Genomic DNA, 22,542 nt, shown 5'->3' with positions numbered 1-22,542 from the left:
GCAGGTAGATTCCCTAAACATCACATTTGTTACAGTGTGCTAGACTCTGCACACAGAGCTTTATATGACGGTCAACCCTTCCAAAATGGGTAGTAAATACATCCCGGTTTTACACTGAGAGACTCGAGGCTTAGACAGGTCCGGGCCTCTCCTGGAGATGAGGATGCTGTGCTTCAACTGGTCTCATCTTGGTTTGGAGACTAAGCTCTGGAGTAACTACTCCAGGTATAAGTTGTGGCTGGAGGAGAGTCACGGGGCTCTTGGAATACAGACTCCCATATCGTGGAGTTTTCCCCGGGAATGAGAGTCAGAGGCTCTGGGGCCTCTCTGCTGAGCTTCTGGTGATAAGGGCCTGCAGATGCTGGTACTTTCCCAGTGGCCTGCGTCTCTAACATGTGGGATGGACTCAGCAGGGCTTTTGAAATTCCCAGGTGCAAACAAGTACCTGCTCACAGTGGCGTCCCTGGAGCCAACCTCTTTTCTTCAGGGCTAGCATAAGGTCCATTTCCAAAGCACTTTGTCCTAGGCAGACGGTGCCTTCATAGCCTAGTGTATCACGGAAGGGTGACTTGCTCCCATGACCATGAAAAAAACCTGAGCTTTCCTCCTTGGCCAACCAATACATCCTGTAGCTCATAGCTAGGGAAAGGCAGTGCCAGGAATAGAACCTGGGTTTAAATGTTGCTAATGTCTTAGGCTGCTGCAGTTTCCCCTGTGAGGACACAGGTGAAGGCCTGAAGAAGTGGTGTTCAAGGGAGGGAACCCCAGAAGGACGGCACTTAGCAGTCAGATCAAGCTGATCTGATGGTGGTACTGACCAAAGGCTAACCACAAGCCAGACATTGTCCCCTGTAGAGAGGCCATGTTGCTATTTAATGTTATCTTTAAAGCAGCTCTGTAGAATCTGTCTCCATTAAAGATAAGGGCATGTGGTCAGAAGGGGTAGGCCAATGCTCCAGCCCCTCACCCAGCCATGAGAGACACTGTATTTTTTTCACTTGTGGTGATATGTGCCCCTTGTGGGGTATCCCAAGTTCTCTCAGGCCTCACTTTTGACATTCTGAGTGCAGGTGTCATGTGGCAACCTTGGCATGTCCCTCCCCTGCTGTGTGAGCCAGTAGAATAGAAGCCTTCCAGGCAGTCACAGCCTAGAGGCTGCCTGCTGGGTTGTGAGCATTGAGAGACCCCAGCAAGAAACACAGGAGGGGCTGTGGACAGACAGCCCTGCCGTGTAGACACCACTGCACAGATGTCCTCTGTGACTACGCTCAGCATGGAACAACTGGGGACCAGCTTAGCCATTTCATTTTACTTCAGCTGGCTTCCACTGAGGCCGTCCCCTGAGGTTAGTGGTTAGCACTAAGAAGTACAGCTGTATCATTACAGAAGAAATATCAGTTACTAGCAAAAGAAACAAGGAATAAATACAATTTAAAGATGCATTTTTTCCTCCTTATGTGCATGTTAGAAGTAAAATTGTTAGTCAGTGTGAATACTATATTCCACCATGATTACCTGTCATGATCATTATTAAAAGCAGAATTTAAACTTCTTTAACACTTTTTGTATTCCAAAACAGCCCACCTGAATGTTCATGACCATCCCCAGTGACTCTGCCTCGGGGCCCTGCTGGTGTATGGGGTGTGTAAATTGACCCAAACACGTGTCTCCCGACTCAGTCACTAGAAGGTTGTGTGTTAAGAGAGCAGTTCACATATGCAGGCTGGGTTGCCTGCTAGCTGGGTCGTTACTGAACTCTCAGTCTGATCGGGATGTTTGTGTTTACTCTGTCCAGAAGGCCAGCACACCTGATATGCTGAAAGCTTTCCATCAAGAAGATCCCAAACACCCTCCCGGCCCTGTTTTGAAGCAAGACACTCCCCCGTCCAGTCCGACACACAGCGCTGTCTTCTCTGGAGGCTTGAGACATGTGAGTCTTGTTCTAATACTGTCTCTATAAGATGTATGGTTATCAAGATATTGGGGGCCCACACAAGTAGCTCAGGAGCAGAGCACAGGCATGCACACAGCATAAGTCTGTGCTGAGTCCCTAGTACCAGGGAAGAGAACCAACCAGACAGGATCCGGCTGGCCTAGTAGACAAGGTGTGGTACATTGACTGCAAATGGCCCCGATAGACTCATATGTTTGAATGCTTGGTCCTCTGTTGGTAGAACTGTTTGGGAAGGATTGGGAGGTGTGGCCTGGTCAGAGGAGGAGTGGGCTTGAGCTTTGAGGTTTCAAAAACCCGTGCTATTCCCAGTTAGTTCCCTCTGCCTCCTGTTTGTGGATGACATGTAAGCTCTCCGCGACAGCTCCAACTCTCTGCCTGCCTGCCTGCCTGCCTGCCTCCTGCCTGCCTGCCTGCCTGCCTGTCTCTTGCCTCCTGCCTGCCTCCTGCCTCCTGCCTCCTGCCTCCTGCCTCCTGCCTCCTGCCTCCTGCCTCCTGCCTCCTGCCTCCTGCCTCCTGCCTCCTGCCTCCTGCCTCCTGCCTCCTGCCTCCTGCCTCCTGCCTCCTGCCTCCTGCCTGCCTCCTGCCATACTCTCCAATAATGATGGTCATGAGCTTATCCTCTAAAACTGTGAGGCCCCTATATACTTTCTTCCATATGTTGTCTTGGTCATAGTGGTATCAATAGATATAAGACACAAGGAAAGGCCTAGACTGTTGTCTTGTGGTCAGAGGGTAAGAGTAGGGCTTCCAGGAGATCTTCAGTTAGGTTTGGGGATAGGGAAAGCCTGGAAATATGTTAAGGCTTGCTTTTTACCTTTTAAAAACTATTAACTTGTTGAAAACATTTTTATACCTTCAAAAAGTAATTGATAACTGTACAGGTTTGTTTTTGTCAACTTGATACAAAACGGAGTCATCTGAAAAGAGAGCACCTCAGTTGAGGAACCGCCTCCATCAGATTGGCCGGTGGACAAGTCTGTTGGGCATTTTCTTGATAGATGACCAAAGAAGGCCCAGTCCTTTGTGGGTGGGTGGCCCTGGGTTGTTTCAGAAAGCAAGCTGAGCAAGCCATAAGGCAGTGTGCCTCTCTGTGACCTCTGTTTCAGTTCCTGCCTCCTGGTTCCTGCCTTAAGCTCCTTCCCTATGCTCTTTGTGATGGGCTGTGGCCTGTAAGCTGAAGTAGACCCTCTCCTCCTAGAGCTGCCTTAGGTTCTGGATTTTATCATAGCAGCAGGAAGCAAAGCAGCGATGTGTCTTAGGAATAGTTTTAAAGTTTGTTTTGTTTTGAGATAGAGTCTCTCGATGTAGCCCTGGCTGGACTGGAACTTACTATGTAGACCACACTGTGAAGACAGTGTTCTGTTTTGTCTAGAAGACTCAGTAAGAAGTTTCCGTTCGCCAGGTGATGGCGGCGCACGCCTTTAATCCCAGCAGTTGGGAGGCAGAGGAAGGCAGATTTCTGAGTTCAAGGCCAGCCTGGTCTACAGAGTGAGTTCCAGGACAGCCAGGGCTACACAGAGAAACCCTGTCTCAGAAAACCAAAAAAATAAAAAGTTTCTCATATGCTTAGCGTCTTCTATGTAAGATGCACTTTACTCTCCTGCCTTTCATCAGCTGCTCACTAGCGTGTAATTCCCAAGTCCCCTGAGCAGTGTCTGACACTCAAGTGACCCTTGGTAAGCACTTAGCAGACTATATGTTAATCATTCATCACAGCTATCATGCTCTCTGAAAGCCTGCCCCGGTAGCTTCTCATCCCATACATTGTCATGTGACCCCGTGGCAGGTACTGCCAGTCCACCTTACAACTCAGCAACCTGAGAGTCTGGAGGTCAGATGGTTTGCCAGAGTCCTACGGGGGCTTCGGGTCTTGAGGTCAACCAAGCCAGGGATCGTAGGATATCAGATATGACCCACAGGTTTGTTGAGCTCTTGTAAGAAGTGGTTTGTCTTACTTGTGCCATCCTTGTTTCTCCTCTCCTTATAGCTGACCCCTGCCTGGAAAACCTTTGAGAATTAAGGTTGGGCAGAGGAAATGGCTCAGTGGGTAAAACTTATATCCCTGATGGCCAGAGTTCAAATCCCTGGAGCCCTATAGAAGCCAGGGGCTGTGGCATGTGTCTATAATGCCAATACCCCTACAGTGAGATGGGAGGTGGAGGCAGGAGACTACCCCAAAGCTCAAGGCCAGCTAGCCTGGTATAAATGATGCAGAAGACGAGGAACAACACCCAGTTATTCTCTTGACTTTCATGTGTGTGCTGCGGCATACGTGCCTTTACGTGAACACGTATCTATACATATTTGTAAACATTATACAAGAAAATGGATTTCAGAAGGTGTTTTAGGAGAAGTTAGGGCCACTACACTGAGCAGAGAGACAATGTGATGGGCCTTTTTTTTTTTAGGATCGTTTTTCTTGGCTTAAACTCAATAAGGAGCTCCACTCTCAACCCTTCTGATTTTTTTCTTGTGTATACCCTTCAAATTTATGATGGTGAGACTAAATTGTTGTCTCAACAAAACATCTTTTAAATCAAAGCAGTGTTTGCCTAAGGGACTCAAACTTTTCCATAAGGCAAGTAACTGCTTTGTTATTTCTTGTCCAAAGATGTTTCCTGCCCTTTCTGGAGAAATAAAAAGTTGGGCTAGCAAAGGCTTATGAAATGGACAACAAATAGAACCAATTACCCAACCTCCCAAGTAGTGAAATCAGGGCAAAATTAAAGCAAAATATTATTTTGGGATGATGTTCATAACATTTAAAAAGCGGGGGCCCAGGGCAGCAGGCATCTGGAAACATGGTGAATGAAAATGGCGACAGCTTCCCTGGAGGGCAGTTGGAGATAAACGCATACGATACACACACATCTCCAAAAACCTTGAGGTGTCTTCTCCCTGCTTCTGCCACAGCTTGCTCAACACACCTCTCACCTCTGTGTTTCACTTCTACCTCTGTAGGATCTCTTGAATAATTTAATAGTCAGGAATTTTTTTAAAGATTTATTTATTTTATTTATAGGAGTACACTGTCGCTGTCTTCAGAAACACCAGAAGAGGGCATCAGATCCTATTACAGATGGTTGTGAGCCATCATGTGGTTGCTGGGAATTGAACTCAGGACCTTTGGAAGGGCAGTCAGTGTTCTTAACTGCTCAGCCATCTCTCCAGCCCTGACAGGAAATATTTTTAAAGAGTGCCCTGGATGTTGCCCCAAATGTGCACCTCTGGATGTCCAGGGCAGCGTTGCTTATAATTGTTTTAGTTTTGGCAGCAGCCAAACAGAAAGCAGACTGTGGTTCCTAGCACATGAAATGCTTTGAACTGTGTGAACAGTAAAATAAGGTAGAATATTTTGTAGGGGCTGGTAGTCACTATCTAACAAAACCATAGGGAAAAATGAAGTTAACTCACAGGTGGTTTTGAAGCAGCCTGTATTTGACAGGAAAAGGAAGGGCTAATACAAGGAGGGAAATTGCTGGAGACAGCACAGCCAGCCGGGTAAAAGTCTGCCTGTCACCCGATAACCTACTTTGTAGTACTTTTCCATGTGTTCTGGGTTACTGGAATTTATCAATTAAAAGAAAAAAAAATCCAGTAGCTGTAATTCTCATAGATTTTCTACCTTTGCATGGTGGCCAGGCTCTGGACTCTGCTTGTAGTGATAGTTGATGACCTTGTGGCCTTCGGGGGGGGGGGGGTCCCTGGCAAGTGAGATCCATGACACTCGTGTGTGCGTGTTCTTTACTTTGACGAGAGTTGGCTTTTGTTTTTAAGACGGACAGTGTCAGGGACACTAACAGGAATCAGGCCGCCAAACGTCATGGCTCTTTTGGGCCAGAACCTTCATGTTGACTCGATTTGCTGCTCAAGACTTGAAGCTTCTGTTCTGGGTAAAACCAGAACTGAGTCCCAGGTGTGAGAACCAGCAGCCACCTCTAGAGAGGTGTGCACCTTTATACAGAGAGCACAGTACTGCTCCTCCTGGGCTGATTTCCTCGGCAGAGAGTTCCTGAGCACAGAACCCAGGGCCTTCTGCATTGCAGGCAAGCTCTTTATTGCTGAGCTGTAGGCTCAGTACTAGCATTCATTAGCTTTGCCGTTCCTCCATTTCTTCTGTCTCTTAGTTTACAACCTCTCTCCACATCTCCCCAGTTTACATTTTTTTTTAACTCTCGATTGTTCTTGCTGCTGCACCGTCCTGTGTGTCCTTGAATGTATACTGTTTTAAAGTTGTTTTCCATTCTGGCAGTCACATGGTTTGATAAGACAACATTTTTCTGCATTCTGGCTATATTCTTGGCATTGATTAATTCAGGTTCCAGAACCTTTGAGATAATTTGATTTGGTTCCTATCTCTCTGCCAGTTCTGGCCATCCACCATGGGCTTTCTTAGTTTCTTCTCAGAGTACAGAGGAGCCAGTTGGGTATGAGAAGGAGAAATTATTTAGGCTTCACTGTTTCTATAAAGTCAACACGCTGAGATGGACTGCTCACAAATGGGGCAGTTAAGTAAATTTAATAGTGATAAGATGACTTAATCTTTGAGGCACAGGCACCCTATGGTACGTACACACCCTCATGTGTCATTTAAGCTTAGTTTACTCTAATATTTGGCAGTAATTTCCTTTTTTTTTGGTGCCCATAAAATTTAAATATGCTTTATCACTATCTCTGCAGCACAGTCCATCCACTAAGACATTTCATATAGTCTTCTTCATAATTTTGAGATTAACACTATCTTTCTCTGTTAGATTTTGTCATAGCCAGTGAGAGGCAGAGCCAGCCCAGCCCGGGAGCCCAGTTCTCTCTGATTGCCAGCCTTAGCCCCTCAGCCTCACTGTCTGCTGCTTTACACACACTTTCCAGCCATGGATACCGCCTAGCAGGAGAGTTACGCTAACAGAATGGCATATGAGCTCGCTTGCTTCATCCCAGTGACTCATGATAAAGACTTTGATGGGGTAACCTTTATCACCAGGCAACGAGACAAGGCCTGGTGAGGATGCTCCATTGCCTTAGGATTCAGCAGGTGGCAACTTAGGTTAGCAAGATGTAAGGGGATGCATTTATCAGTTTAACATGAGTCAGATGTATATTCACATGAATTGTGATTTATCATGGAAGCGGAATTGCAAAATATTTATTAACTGTGAAGTAATTTATTCTGTCTGCCATTGATCTCAGGGAAGCTTAATTAGCATCAACAGCACCTGCACGGAGATGGGTAACTTTGACAATGCGAATGTCACTGGAGAAATAGAATTTGCCATTCATTACTGCGTTAAAAGCTGCTCTTTAGAGATATGCATCAAGACCTGTAAGAACCTTGCCTATGGAGAAGAAAAGAAAAGAAAGTGCAATCCGTAAGTTGTTGCATTTTTCTTTTGTTGTTACAGTTGGATTTTTGTTTGTTTGTTTTTAATTGAAATTTTGGCATCACACAGCTGTGGTACTTTGCTAGTACTTTTTTGTTCATGCAAGGGTAAAGATCGGTCAAAATAGAATCAGAGTCTGGCTATTGCTTTGAAGAGACACCATGACCAAGGCAACTCTTATAAGGACAATATTTAATTGGGGCTGGCTTACAGGTTCAGAGGTTCAGTCCATTATCATCAAAGTTGGAGCATGGCAGCATCCAGGCAGGCATGGTGCAGGAGGAGCTGAGAGTTCTACATCTTCATCTGAAGGCTGATAGGAGAATACTGGCTTCCAGGCAGCTAGAATGAGGGTGTTAAAGCCCATGCCCACAGTGACACACCTACTCCAACAAGACTATACTTCTTAATAGTGCCACTCCTTGGGCCAAGCATATTCAAACCACCACTGATGCTCAAGGAGTGTTTTAGAGCATTTGAGTTGCTGTAACAGAAGGTTGGAGACTGAAACTGCAGACATTTGTCTTCACCATTTTGGATGCTGGTATCTGGTGAGGACCAGCTCTCTGGTTCATAGATGGACATCTGTGCCAGCAATCCATGGGAGAAAGGGGGAAGAGCTGCTCTTTGAGGACTCCTTTATAAGAACACAAATCCCACTTCACGAGGGCCACTCTCATACCTAACCACATCCCAAAGGCCCACCTCCAAATATACTCATGAGGCAGTTAAGTTCCAACAGAGGAGCTGAAACTTAGGAGCATTAAATAGTCAATGGCGCTACAGCCAATAAGTGGGGAAGGGTGACCTTCAGAAAAGGGCGTTGGAAGTTTGATTTCATACAGGAAAAAAATTATCATCTTCCTTCACACAATTCTTAAATAATTTTTGAAGATCTATTTTTATGTGTATGGATATTTTGCCTGCATGTATGTATGTGTGTCACATGTGTGCCATGCCCATGTGTCTTAACGGCTTTTCTATTGCTATGATAAAGCACTATGACCAAGCCTTGCAGTTTCAGAGGGTTAGCCTTTATGATGGACTAGTAAAGGAACGGCTGAGAGCTCGCATATTGACCCACAACCACAGGGCAGAGCGGGAGGGAGAAGGGGAGGGAGAGAGATTGAGTGATCAAGATGGAATTGACACAAGTCTTGAAAACTCAAAGTCTGCCCCCAGTGACACACCTCCTTCAACAGAGCCACACCTCCTAATCCTTCTCAAACAGGACCACCAACTGGGGACCAAACATTCAAATATATGAGCCTATGGGAGCCGTTCTCATTCAAAATCCCAGGAGAGAGGGTGTTGGACCCTATAGAACTGGAGTTACTGTGTGGGATCTGGGAACTGGACCCAGATCCTCTGTGAAACAGCAAGTGTTCTTAACCCTTGAGCTGTCTCTTCAGCCCCACATAAAACATTTTTAAAAAATGTCCCTACTGACATGAAAAGAAATATCACTATTTATCGAAAGGTGAGAATTAGAAGAGATGAGCAAAGGTTCTTTCTGTTCATATGGTTGGGCTATGGTTTGGGTTGGCTTTGGTTTTGTTGTTTGCTTGTGTGTGTGTATGCACACAGATCCTCCTGGAGGTGGTGTGGCATCTCTCCCTTTTTTATTTTTTAATCAAAGCTCGTAAGTATCTCTTTTGGCTGTAGAGATGAAGGGAAAGACTAGTCGGAAGATGACTGGAAAGTAAGGAGGAGAAGAATTATTATTCCTGAGCCACGGCGACAACAATGATCCAATGTAGCCAACTAACAGGGTTCAATGACCGTAAACCAGAGCTAATAGAGTGAGCCAAATCTTCTATCTCAGTCGATTCAACATGGGCTTTGCTCATAGCAGAGATTTGGGCTTGTAATTGAGCCATCTCATGAGTGATATCATTGTCTTTCCAAATTCTGAACAAATGATTTTTAGTAAAATTCCAATTATGACTTTTATTATAAGGTAATGGCATTATACAATATACTGAAAGCTGGCATGGCACTTGGCAGAAAGCTGAGCTTTAATATTTTCCACTTCTTGTCCTAATACCAAAACTACATTCTCTAAAACATCAAATTTTACTTCTAATTTTTGATCTATAATTTGTTGCCTTGCAAGTATTAAAGAGACATTTTTGTTTAAGTCATCAACAAAATGTGCAGTCTTTATATCAGAGACTAAGGTGACTGTTGAGACTATAAGTGAAGTTAGAATGGCTATTAGAGTAATATTAATTGAAGTATTAATGCCTACAATTAAAGCTGCAACAAAACGCTCTGGACTTATTAGCTCACTAACTCTCTTAAGCATTTGTAAGGCTACATCATCAAACGCAACATCCTCTTTTAAATCTACAGGAAGCATAACATAAGAAGGTCTTTGTAATATCAAAATAACTGAATAATTCTTTTTTTTTAAAGATTTATTTATTTATTATATGTAAGTACACTGTAGCTGTCTTCAGACACTCCAGAAGAGGGCTCCAGATCTCGTTACGGATGGTTGTGAGCCACCATGTGGTTGCTGGGAGTTGAACTCTGGACCTTCGGAAGAGCAGTCGGGTGCTCTTACCCACTGAGCCATCTCACCAGCCCAACTGAATAATTCTTAATTGAAATAGAATCAACACAGTTAGTTAGAATACATTTGGAACAGCTGACCTGATAAGATCGTTTTACTTTAATAATTTTTAAATCTGAGGACTGGCCAGCGAGTATACCATAAGGATAGTTTAGGCAAGAAATAATTGCCAAAGGAGTGCTCTTAGATTCCTTAGGCTTTTTTTTTTTTTTTTTTTTTTTTTGTTTTCAAGACAGGGTTTCTCTGTAGCCCTGGCTGTCCTGGAACTCACTTTGTAGACCAGGCTGGCCTCAAACTCAGAAATCTGCCTGCCTCTGCCTCCCAAGTGCTAGGACTAAAGGCGTGCACCATCATGCCCGGCTTCCTTAGGCTTTTTTTAAAGAACCATGTTAGTTGCAGCAAAAAGTCTAAATAATCCCCCAAAAAACATTAGAAATATTATGTGAAAGAGAATGACTGACATAAATAGGCTCCACCCATCCTGAAGTGAACCATCTATTAACAGACTCATTTATAAATGTATCAGGCCTATATCCATGAAAGAGCTGTAACTCATTAGTTAATTGTTTCCTATAATCATAAAATGGAGAGACTATGGAATAATCATAAACTTTTTCTTGAGTTTTCCAAGGATCATGTACTGAAGCCCAAAAACTAAACCCTCATTTAAGCCATCTTGGACTATCACCTGAAAACAAGGATACCCACAATTTGTCATTGTCCCGATGTTCTTGTGGACATTCTTTCAGAGGCATAGTTTCTTTTGGCCTTATAAAAGTTTCATTATAATTATAATTCAAAATCATTATTGAAAGCTCCCACATTATGATTTGGGGGGGCGACAGGATCTACCTGAACCATCAGAAAGAAAAGCTCTATAACTAATGGGAAGGCAACCCATGGAGGGTATTCCCTTTAAAGTAACACAGATTGGGGCAGAATCTGACATTCCCTCATTTTAATTACAGAGGAAGTCAAATGGGGGGAAAAATCAGCGTGTCCCCCTAGCAGCTCAGAGTCATGACTCTGATATGTACATCATCTCTCCAACCCATGGGATGAAGAAGTGGAGGGTGGGGAACATAGCCCAAGACGAGGTTGCAGAGGCACAGCATACCTGCATGGCAACCACAGCAAGCATAGCATATTTTCTACTGATGGTGGTTTCCCGATATCAGAGATTATTTGTTGTGCTCTCTGGGTGAGTTTCTTCAGTTGTCCCCAAGTGGGTGGATCTATCCCTGTGCTAGATGACACTGCAGGAGGAGCCAAAGCCACCCGTGGAGAAGGGAGATCAAGCCTCTTCATTCTCTTCATTACTTCCTTTGCCTTCTTTTTCTTCTGGGTTCTTGATAGAGGTTTTCTGGTGGAAGGGTCCAATAAGTATGCCTGGGATCCAGATTGGGGTCTCTGCATTCTGTGGAAAAACACATGCATATCCTCTTCCTGAGGTGGTTAACACATCTGGCCCTTCCCATGTGCCTGTTAAAAGAGCCTTCCACATTACTAAAGGAGTAACAGTAACTGTAGGGGAGCCCAGTGCTTTTGCATAGGGGCAAAGCCTTTATCATCTGTATTAAGGTGATTAATGATAAATAAAGCATGGCTTAATCATTGATGAGGTGAGTAGTAATGACCGCTAGATCTTAATCTCTGAAGTTGTACCTTAAGATTTTGATGAGTCCTTTCTATGATCACCTGACCTGGGGGGTTATATGGAATTCCTGTTGTATGTTCTATGCCCCATTGAATGCAAAACTTTGCAAAAGCTTGAGAAGTATAAGCTGGAGCATTATCAGTTTTAGTTCTTTTTGGCACACCTGAGGAGGAAAAGCACATAATAAGACGTTGTATGACAGCTTTCACAGCCTCCCCAGTTCTAGCAGTAGCCATAACCATGTGAGAATAGGTATCTACAGTAACATGTACACAGGCCAACTTTCCAAATTCTGGGATATGAGTTATGTCCATTTGCCACAAAACTTGAGGTTTAAGGCTCCTTGGGTTAACTCCCATTTTCAATGAATGATATGCATCAGGACAATGTTTACAATCCTTCACAATTTGTCTGGCCTGCTCTCGTGTCAAATTGAACATCCTTCTCAAGGCCAATGCATTCTGATGATGGAAAGCATGACTTTCCAATGCTTGTTCAACCATACTAGCAATCTTGTGGTCCTTCATTAATAAATTTGCCACAGCATTTCCTGGAGCCAATGGACCTGGCAGGCCAGTATGTTCTCTGATATGTCCTATAAAAATGTTTCCTTTTCTTGATTGAATTATATTTTGCAACTGAAGCAAGAGTGATATAATTTTGGAATTTCCAGATATAAGAGCTATCTCTATATCAGGAAATAAATGAACTACATATTTTGAATCTATATAAAGGTTAAACTCTTTAGGTATGTGTTCAAGGGCAGTAATAACTGCAATAATCTCCGCCTGCTGTGCATAAGTTTCTTTTGCTAATTGCAGGTCTATCTTTTATATAAACAACTGAGGTTCCATTAGATGACCCATCTGTAAATACCATGAGGGCATCATAAATAGGCTCCAATGCTATTTTAGAAGACAAGATTATCTCAGTTTCTTCTACAAACTGTAATATAGGGCATTGAGGTACATGATATTTAATTTGTCCCATATCATGAGCTAATGCTATTCCCCAACCATCCACAGTTTGAAGTAAATACTCCAATTGTTCCTTATTGTAGGGAATAACAATTTCATGCATTTCTTTGCCAAATAATTCCCTGGATCTTATTCTCCCTTTAATAATTAATTTGTTACACATAAAAGGGTAAGAAGATACCATTTTTACTTGAATATGAGGGAGATAAATCCATTATAGCACACCTTCTTGCCATAGCCATGCAGTAGGGGTGCATAGCCAAACAGTATAAGCTGTTTTAAGTATAATAAGAGACCATGGTTTTAAATAATTTATTTGTTTTACCTTTGCATCTTGCATCTTTTGTTCTATCAATTCTAGTTGTTTTAAGGCTTCTTTTTTCGTTTGTTTGTTTTTGTTTTTGTTTTTTGAGACAGGGTTTCTCTGTGTAGCCCTGGCTGTCCTGGAACTCACTTTGTAGACCAAGCTGGCCTCGAACTCAGAAATCCACCTTTAAGGCTTCTTTTTTGAGCTGTCTCTTAGACTTGGAATCAGGATCTCCTTTAAGAATTTCAAATAAATGATGCAACTGTCCTGTGGTAATTTTTAAATAAGGTCTAATCCAATTAATATTTCCCAATAATTTTTAAAAACCATTGAGTATTTTTAATTTATCAATCCTAAGTTGCAACTTTTGAAATATGATATATTCATTATGAATTGTTTTTCCCAAGTAATTTATTGGCCTGTTATGTTGAATTTTATCAGGGGCGATAATTAGTCCATGCTGGGTTAATACCTCAATCATATTTTTCAAAATTAATTCAGTTAAATCCTTTTTTTTCTGCTATAAGAATATCATCCATATAATGTAAAATAAAAGCCTTTTTATACTTAGCCCTAATGGATCTTAAAGCTTGATCTACAAATTTTTGACAAAGGATAGGACTGTTCTTCACACCTTGGGGGAGAACCTTCCATTGATACCTTTGAAATGGCCTTTGAAAATTAACAGAGGGAATGCTGAAAGCAAATCTTTGTATGTATTCTGGTTGTAATTTTATAGTAAAGAGCAATCCTTTAAATCTATAACTATAATATAATGACCCTCTGGAACAGCTACTGGGAATGGGAGTCCTGGCTGTAAAGCTCCCATATCACACACTGTCTTATTAACAGGCCTAAGATCTTGTCAGAGTCTCCATTTGCCTGATTTTTTTTCTTAATGACAAACACAGGAGTATTCCATGGACTGTTAGATTCTTCAATATGTCCTCATTGCAGTTGTTCTTCTACTTCTTCTACTAATTGTTCTAAAGCCTGTGTCTTTCCCTGAGTTAAGGGCCACTGATTCAGCCACACAGGCTCATCACTGATCCATGAAATTTTATCTGCATCTGTGGCCCCTATAAAAAATGCTGCTCATTCCATTTTTCATCTGTGGTTAATTTTATTTTCATGTCCCCTAAGATATTTCTTCCTCATAAGGAGAATGGCAGAGAGGAAGTAATGTAAGGTTGAAAAGTACCCACTTTATCTTCACATTCCCATCTCAGGATTTTTGAACTCTGAGCTACATTGGGAGCTAGCCTCAATCCCACCAGAATAGAGGTTATATGAACTCCAGGCCATGTTCCAGGCCAGTCTTTTCCTGCAATGCAAGACCTATCTGCTCCTGGGTCATTGGATATTTTTTCCAACTACTTTTATAGTTTTTAAGGGTCTTTGTCTAGTAATTTCTTGAGTCCAAGCTGCCACCTCTATGGAGCCAAACCCTTCATCTCCTCTAGTCTGTTTTAGTATTGGGTTGGGGAGTTGCATATAAGGGAGTAGTATTATCTGAGCTACCCATTGGCTTTTATGTAGTTGTATTGTTTCTTTTAATGGCCTAATCATAATTTTTACCTCTCCCTGGAAGTCTGAATCAATTATTCCAGGAAGTACTTCAAATTTTTTCTTACAATTTAAACTTCTCCCTATTATAAGACCAAAGGTGCCAGATGATAGTGGCCCTTTAAATCCTGTATCTACTAATTACACTCCCTCATAAAGAGAGAGTATGTAATCTTTATCTACTGTAAGATCTAATCCTACACTTCCTGATGTTGCTCTGGGTAAAACTCAAGATGTTAAACTCAGAGGCCAGAGGATTCAGCTTGCTTTTACCTTCCTCTGTCTCCCTTTCTTGCCCTTCTTGTTTATTTGTTTTGTTTTATTTTCTATTTTAATTTTGGGACAGAGGGCATGCCTCTCACCCCATTTTTTTGTCTCCTCTTCCAGAGGGGTTCCATCCTTATGAAATTTCTATTTACATTCATTTCTCCAATGATTTCCCTTCTTATACCAAGGACATAACCACGGAGGTTGGTTTTTCTTATTTTTATTTTTTGACATCTGCTCTTCTTTTTCACAGTCGAGGCTCCTATGTTCCTGCTGGCCGCAAGAAAAGCATGAAACCTTTTGGTTTCTTCCTCCTTTTAAGTTCTGAACATAGGCACTAAAATGTTGCCCTTGCATTGCTGTAGCATAGGCTCTACCCAGGACCATGGCTGGTGAGGCATCTGTACATGCTTTGATGGAATATGGCATGGTCCCTGTTTTTCTGATTGATCTAATTAGTTCTTGGTAGAGAGTTTTGGCATTTTCCCATGCAAGTTGTTTTTTTTTTTTTTTTTAAAGATTTATTTATTTATTATATGTAAGTACACTGTAGCTGTCTTCAGACACTCCAGAAGAGGGCGCCAGATCTCGTTACGGATGGTTGTGAGCCACCATGTGGTTGCTGGGATTTGAACTCTGGACCTTTGGAAGAGCAGTCGGGTGCTCTTACCCACTGAGCCATCTCACCAGCCCCGCAAGTTGTTTTAATAATATGTCAGAGCCCTCAGAGGGAGGAAGCATCCTGCCTAGTGCTTCTTCCAATCTAGCAATAACATCTTCATATGGTTCATCTTGTTTTGTTTGATTCCTGCTAATACATCAGCAGGAGGGAGCCTTCACCAAGCAGCCACTGCTATCTTAGAAACTTCTTCCAGTTCTTCCCCTTTTAAACCAACTTGTTCCTCAGGGGAGGCATAGTCCTCTCTACCCAAGAGCATTGACATAGTAGGTTTATCCGCCTTTTTCTTAACGGCTAAATTCTGAACCACTTCCCTTGCTCTATCCTCATATTCTGTCCTCCATACTATAAACTGTCCTGGGCTAAGAGTGGACTTTGCAGTCTGATGCCAATCATAAGGAGTTAGCCACATGCTACCCAACATTTCCACAATCTCTCAAGTGTATGGAGCACTTGGACCCATGTTCTTAACAGAATACTGTAGTTCTTTAAGAGTTTTTAAAGGAAGAGGTTCCCATTGGGATGTCTCTCCTTCAAAATCTGTTATTGGGAAGCAGAAGTCCAAATCTCCCTTTCGCCTGGCTTCTTTCATGGCCCCTAAGAATCCCCTATTGGTTGGCATTTTCCTTTCGAGCTTGACTGATCTTGTTTTAAAAGCAGGAGCAGCAGCAACTAAGGCAAAGATGTCATCTATTTCTGTCCTAGGAATTTTTATGATGAAAACAATCCCCTTCTTTAACAAGATCATACTCCTCTGCTTCATCATCCAATTCTTGTTGTTCCTCATCACTTGTCCATTCATCTCCTGGCTGTGCCTTAAGGAGATTAGCAATAGGAGAGGAAGTATTATATGATTTAGTTTTTGTCCTTTCCTCTTCCTCTGAGGGTGCTTCTTCTGCGAAGGATTCCATTTCTGGTTTTTCTGAAAGGAGGGCTGTAATTTGTATCCATAATGAGAATGCTTGAACCGGGACCTGTGTAGGGCCATGGCATTCATGAACTCTCCTCATCTCTAGTCCTACCTTTTTCCAGTTTTCTAAAGAAAAGCTTCCTTCCTCTGGGAACCATGAACTGACACTCAGTACAAAGTCATAAAATGCTGACAAACTCTTCTTTGAGGTTGTAACACCTCTACTTTCTAGCATATGACTCAATACTGCCAGGAACAAGCCTCTGTTCTTGGACAGTGAATGCCCCAGGATTTTTACCTTCTTGTTTTAACTCAATGTTTCTCTATCAAGGAGTCTGCAGCACTCTTGACGAGATCCTATTCTTTACCTGAAAAAGTATTTTGAAAAAAAGTAGAAAGAGAGAGCTTACCTGTTTCAAGTCCCACATTTGGGTGCCAGCTGCCATGGACCACCCCAGTCGGGTATGGGGGTCCCTGGAATGAGGGTCTTTGAAGCTAGGTGGGTAAAGGATTTGGCAGTGACAAAGAGAAACAAACACAGAGGCCGTTTGAATCTGAGTGTATTCTGCAGCTCTCAAGCAGGGGATTTTATACATTACAAAAACCAAACATCTCTTAGAAACTATATCCAATGAAACAATCACAGATACCAATAAAAATCACTTGGCACAATAAAGCACAAAAATCATCCAAGCATTACAACTCTGAAACTATATATTCAGTGAATCACAAACAGAACAGGTAACATCATTATAAATCATCAAAATATAACAATTCTTTTTAAAAAAATATAACAATTCTAAAAGGATGTATTCAGTGGGGGCTGACATCCAAGGCTAGTGGCATATTTCCAGGAGCAGATTAATAAACTTTTAATGGTCAGTGTTCTTAACCACTGAACTAACTCTCCAGCCCCATGGTCAATTATTATTTAACATCTAGTGCCTGATTTTTTTATAAAATTTAAACTATTTTAATTCTTTCTAATTAAGGCTTTCTTTACCATATACCAAAATCCACCTCTAATTATACATGTATAGCCATATAAAATTTTATTTTTGGGAAAGTTTTTATCATATTAGTTTTGTAAATGACTTAGAAAGTAAAGCGTTGGTTTCCCTGGGGATAAGGTCATGTTAGTGGCCCCATCTCTAGGGATGGTTTCTTACCCATTATTTTCATTTAAGATCTTGGCCTAGGCTACCAGGAACATGTAAATAAGAAGAATAATAAGATGAATAAGAGAAAACAAAACAGATAGATTGCCATGAGAACTATGGCTCAATATTTTTTCTCCAGCAAAGAGTTCCACAACTGGTTCCAGGAGGCCTCCCCCTTTTGAGGTCAACCACCTCAGTCTGTGGAACTTGTCACACAGATCCTACTGGAGGTGGTGTGGCACATGTGTGTGCAAGCATGTGCCTGCGTTCATACGCATGTGTAGATTGATGCAGGACCTCATGTATGCATGTATGCAAAGCATATCCTCGATTGCTAGACTTACGTTCAGTCCATCTCCTGCCTTATGACTTTGTTTCTCATGCATGCTGGGCACATACTCCACTGCTGAGCTAGATCGCATCTCTATTTAAAACCCTATTTTAAATAGACTGGATTTCCTGTTTAAATGAGGGTTTTAAAAGTTTTGCATTGCTGGGCAGTGGTGGTGCACACCTTTAATCCCACCACTTGGGAGGCAGAGGCAGGGGAATTTCTGAGTTCGAGGCCAGCCTGGTCTACAAAGTAAGTTCCAGGACAGCCAGGGCTACACAGAGAAACCCTGTCTCGAAAAACAAAAAACAAACAGAGAGAGAGAGAGAGAGAGAGAGAGAGAGAGAGAGAGAGAGGTTCTGCATCTGTTATATATATATATATATATATATATATATATATATATATATATATTCACATGACTTATTCTAGCTATTACTTCTAGGTTATTTGTGATGACTTTTCTTGGAGAGAATTTGGTGTGATAAATTTTTTAAGTCTTTTTTTTTAAAGTTTGATTTCTTTATGTATGAGTGATCTATCTGCATATACACCTGCATGCCAGAAAATCCCATTATGCATGGCTGTGAGCCATCATGTAGTTGTTGGAAATTGGACTCAGGACTTAGGATCCAAGTGCAACGTTTCTCTCTCTCTCTCTCTCTCTCTCTCTCTCTCTCTCTCTCTCTCTCTCTCTCTCTCTCTGTGTGTGTATGTTGTACTTAGATCATCTCAGAAGTAGAATAATTAGTTTTCTGGTATGGCTTAAGGCAAGGACTTTCCCCCTCTAAATGGTTTCAATTACTAGCTTGCAAATGATGGTAGGAGAAGCAATGGATTGATGAACTAATCAAACTGTTCTCCATTATGAAGCCTTCAATAGCTCCTCAGCCCTGCCTACTCCTCAAAATACAAATTTATACAGTGATTACAAATTTTCATAAAGATCCCCTTATTACCTGGTGTCAGCTTTTGTCCCTTTGTGAATACCATAACCCCAGGGATCTGGAATCGTTTTGATTCTAAAACACCCTCTGACTTTCACACTTCAAAATTTGATACATTTAGCCAAAGTAATATTTATGTTTATAAGGGAAAAAGACTGAAAATTAATTATCTAAACCTTAACCTCAAAATTCTTGAGAAAGGGCAAATTCATTTTAAGGATAGGAATTATATAGATAAATAGAAAACCAAATGTAGGCTCTTTGCAACAATTAGTGATATTGGAAAACCTATAGCTATTTATCAAGATAAAGAAAACAAAAGATAAATACTAATATCAGGAATGAAACCAAATAGTTCTTTTTTGTTTTGTTCTGTTTTATTTGCTGACTTGTGTGTTTCTGGAGACAGAGTTCCTCTATGTAACAGCCCTGGCTGCTTGGGACTTGCTTTGTAGACCGAGCTGGCCTTGAACTCACAGGTATCTGCCTGCCTCTGCCTCCCAAGTGGTAGGACTAAAGGCATGTGCTACCAAGCCCAAGCCTGGCTTCTAAATAGTCCCTTTTATTTTAAAGAGATTGAATCTGGCTTGATCTATTAAAACCGACAGCATACTTATGGGCTGGTGATTTAGCCCAGGGGAAAGTGCTTACTAGCATACACCCTGCCATTTCTAGTTTTGTGCCATTGCATGCATGTGTTGCCAATATAGACTTATTTATAATAGCAAAAACTAAGACATAGAGAATCTTTAGAGGCTAAAGAGTCGTGGTAACTAATGCAATATGTGGATAACTAACACAGTAAAAGCATGCTGGAAATGGAAGGATCAGGCTCCATCAGCAGTGGGGATGAGACTCAGTGTGTTGGGGACAAAAGCAAGTCACAGGGGAGCAGAGCCAAGAGGCTCTACTTGCACAGGTTAAAAAGCAGGATCCTTAGTGAGGAAGTTCAGTCTTTGAGGCCCCTGAGTTTCCATTCTGCTCCTCAGTTCTGGGGGCTCAAGGGTAGCAATGGGTGGAGGTGGAAAGAGGGCCCCCAGCACATACTTGGGACATCTGGTTCTCTGCTCGTCATCAAACAATACGTGAGAAACAGAGGCTGATTCTAGAAGCAGAGCCTGAGACAGCAAGGACCTGCAGCCTTAAGGACATACTGCAAGGTTACATGCGCAACACCTGGCTGAAGCTGTGTGAATCAGGAGTTTCTCACACAGCACTTGGCCTATAGTGGCATGTCTCAGTCAGTAAACAGCTCTGCAGGCAAGGAGACTTGAGTTTGGATCCCCAACATCTACGTAAATAGCTGTGGATGTTGATGCACATCTCCAATCCCAGGGATAAGGAAGTAGAGACAGGAAGAGCTCTGGGGCTTGCAAACCAGTGTAAAGGTGGTGGTGGTGGTGGTGATGATGATAATGACAATATAATGTTTAGGACAATTAAGAGAGACACTAGACATTCTTATGGTTTGTATATCCTCGACCCAGGGAGTGGCACTATTAGAAGGTCCTGTTGGAGTAGGTATTGCCTTGTTGGAGTAGAGGTGTGTCACTGAGGGCATTGGCTTTAACACCCTCATCCTAGTTGCCTGGAAGTCGGTTTTTCACTAGCAACTTTCAGATGAAGATGTAGAGCTCTCAGCTTCTCCTGCACCATGACTGCCTGAATGCTGCCATGTTCCTACCTTGATGATAATGGACTGAACCTCTGAACCCGTAAGCCAGCCCCAATTAAATGTTGTTCTGATAAGAGTTGCTTTGGTCATGGTACCTGTTCACAGCAGTAAAACCCTAACTAAGACACACACACACACACAAAGTCAGAATGCACTGAACCTTGCCCATCAACTTAAGGTCCTGCAGGGAAGCAGGGCAGAGAATCCACTGGTGCTACATTCTGCTCCCCTGAACTCTGTCCTCCCCATGCTGAGTCTCCCTTTGTCCTTCTGCCTCTGCCCACTAGGTATGTCAAGACCTACCTGCTGCCTGACAGGTCTTCTCAGGGAAAACGCAAGACACGAGTCCAGAAGAACACACTGGACCCGACTTTCGAGGAAACCTTGAAGGTACGTGCCAGGCGGGAAAACATTCCTGAGTCCTCCCCACCTGGGCTAGGTCTAGGGTCAGAGTCCAGCATGCCTTTTTGTAATGCTTGAGTCAGTTACACAGAACTGCAGACACATACATTTCTTCAGGGTTCTGTCAGTCAGTACAGGAGGCAGACACCATCCTTTGGACTCTGCTGGACTTCAAAACAGCTTTGGATTAATGATTTCTAAGAAAATGCACATCTCAAGCTAACACCTGGGCACAGGGCAACTTGAAAGATTGGTTTGTCTTGTTACGTTTGCCTGAATATCAGAGCAGTGTTCATGAGCAGAGGATTCTGGGAATGAAGCTGCTGGATTCCAGTCTTCCCAGAAGTGCCTCTTTATTGGAATAGATGAAAGCCAATAGATTTCTTCTTTTTATGAGAAATATGTCCTTTTCATAAAAGAACAAATGACAGGACCAGGGAGATGGCTCAGTAGGTAAAAGTCTTCAGAATCCACGGAAACCCAGGTGTGTGCCCATTTGCTCTGATCTAGATGTTCTACAGAGAGATGGGAGGTGGAGACAGAGTCCCTAGGAGCAGGCAAACCAGCTAGCCTGGTGACACAGTGGCAAGACCCCATCATCTCAAACAAGGCAGAGGGTGAAGATAAAGGATGGGACCGTCCTCTGACCTTCATATATGCCCACACAAGTGCCTGAACCCACATGTATTCACTGCATGTGTAGATATATATCTTACACACCCATCCTACATACCCATCCTACACAGCCCTCAGACAGACATTATATAGACACATTATATACACTAACACAAAGTTAAGACAAAAATTATAAAGGAATCATTTGAATTTTTATTTTCTGTGCTATTAAGAAACAGGATTATGCTTTAGAGCAGAGCCAGGGCCTTGGAATCTCATTAGAGGAAGTCCCAACACGGGCTATGGTTGCTTCACCCATGGGCAGCCTGGACCTAAGGAAACCCCAGCCAGGACTGGCAGCTCGAAAGTCCTGCTGTCTGGCACCATCAAGGGAAGAGGGCTTTGTCTGGCTTTCTTGGCAAAAGGTGGCAGTCAGGGGCCATATGGGGGCTGGAACAGTGCCTTGAATTCATTAAATAATAATAATAGCCATTGTTTCCTGGTCTCTGCCCTGGCCAGATGCTTCATGTACACACTGAGGGTAGAATTAGAATCTTCTCTTGCCAACGGGAAATTAGACTTGGGGAGTTCATAAGCTTAGCAGGAACTCACAATGGAGAGGCTGTCCTGGAAAGGTTGCGGGTGGAGGGGCTAGGAATCCCACGGTTTGTTTTTAAATTACAGATTTTGACTCAGCAGGTGTGGGCAGGGCCTGAAATGACCCGTTCCCACAGACTCCGATCTGCTGGCCACCCACGTGCAAATCCCTGCAGCCGGGTCTGCAGGCTGATCGCTCGCTGAGAGACTTTTGAGAATATGTGCTTCCCAGCACATATTAGGTTGATATTGAAATAGTCATTGTAAGTCTAATAAGGTATTTTAGATAAGTATTTGATTATACAATTCAAACTTAAAAGTCTTACTTGCTTTATTTAAATTACACACAAGATCTCAAAGAAACCACAATTATAGTCTGTTAGAAATAGCTTATGGTCTTTGAGAATCTATTAGATCAATATGAAAGGATAATGTCTTTAACTTAATCTTACAGTGTTCTAACACAGACAAACTTATTCTTGAAGAAACTCCTGCAGTCAGGCATAGTAGTGCCTGCCTTTAATCTCCCAGCACTAGGGAGA

General features: G+C 42.5%; 1 protein-coding gene across 1 annotated transcript in view; it reads left to right on the top strand.

Moving 5' to 3' along the window:
- The window catches only part of Sytl3 (synaptotagmin like 3), a 64,770-nt gene that overhangs the window by 34,280 nt on the left and 7,948 nt on the right, over positions 1-22,542 (top strand). Inside the window, exons 8-10 of the mRNA XM_021186111.3 lie at positions 1,796-1,930; positions 7,142-7,320; positions 20,674-20,776. Of these exons, the coding sequence (XP_021041770.1) occupies positions 1,796-1,930; positions 7,142-7,320; positions 20,674-20,776 (417 nt within the window). The remainder of the gene's footprint in view (positions 1-1,795; positions 1,931-7,141; positions 7,321-20,673; positions 20,777-22,542) is intronic.

The sequence above is a fragment of the Mus caroli genome, unplaced genomic scaffold, assembly GCF_978045245.1.
Source record: "Mus caroli unplaced genomic scaffold, Mus_caroli_1 scaffold_18, whole genome shotgun sequence".
NCBI lineage: Eukaryota > Metazoa > Chordata > Mammalia > Rodentia > Muridae > Mus > Mus caroli.
The sequence above is the reverse complement of the archived record's forward strand: the minus strand, read 5'-3'. Positions and strand labels throughout refer to the sequence as shown.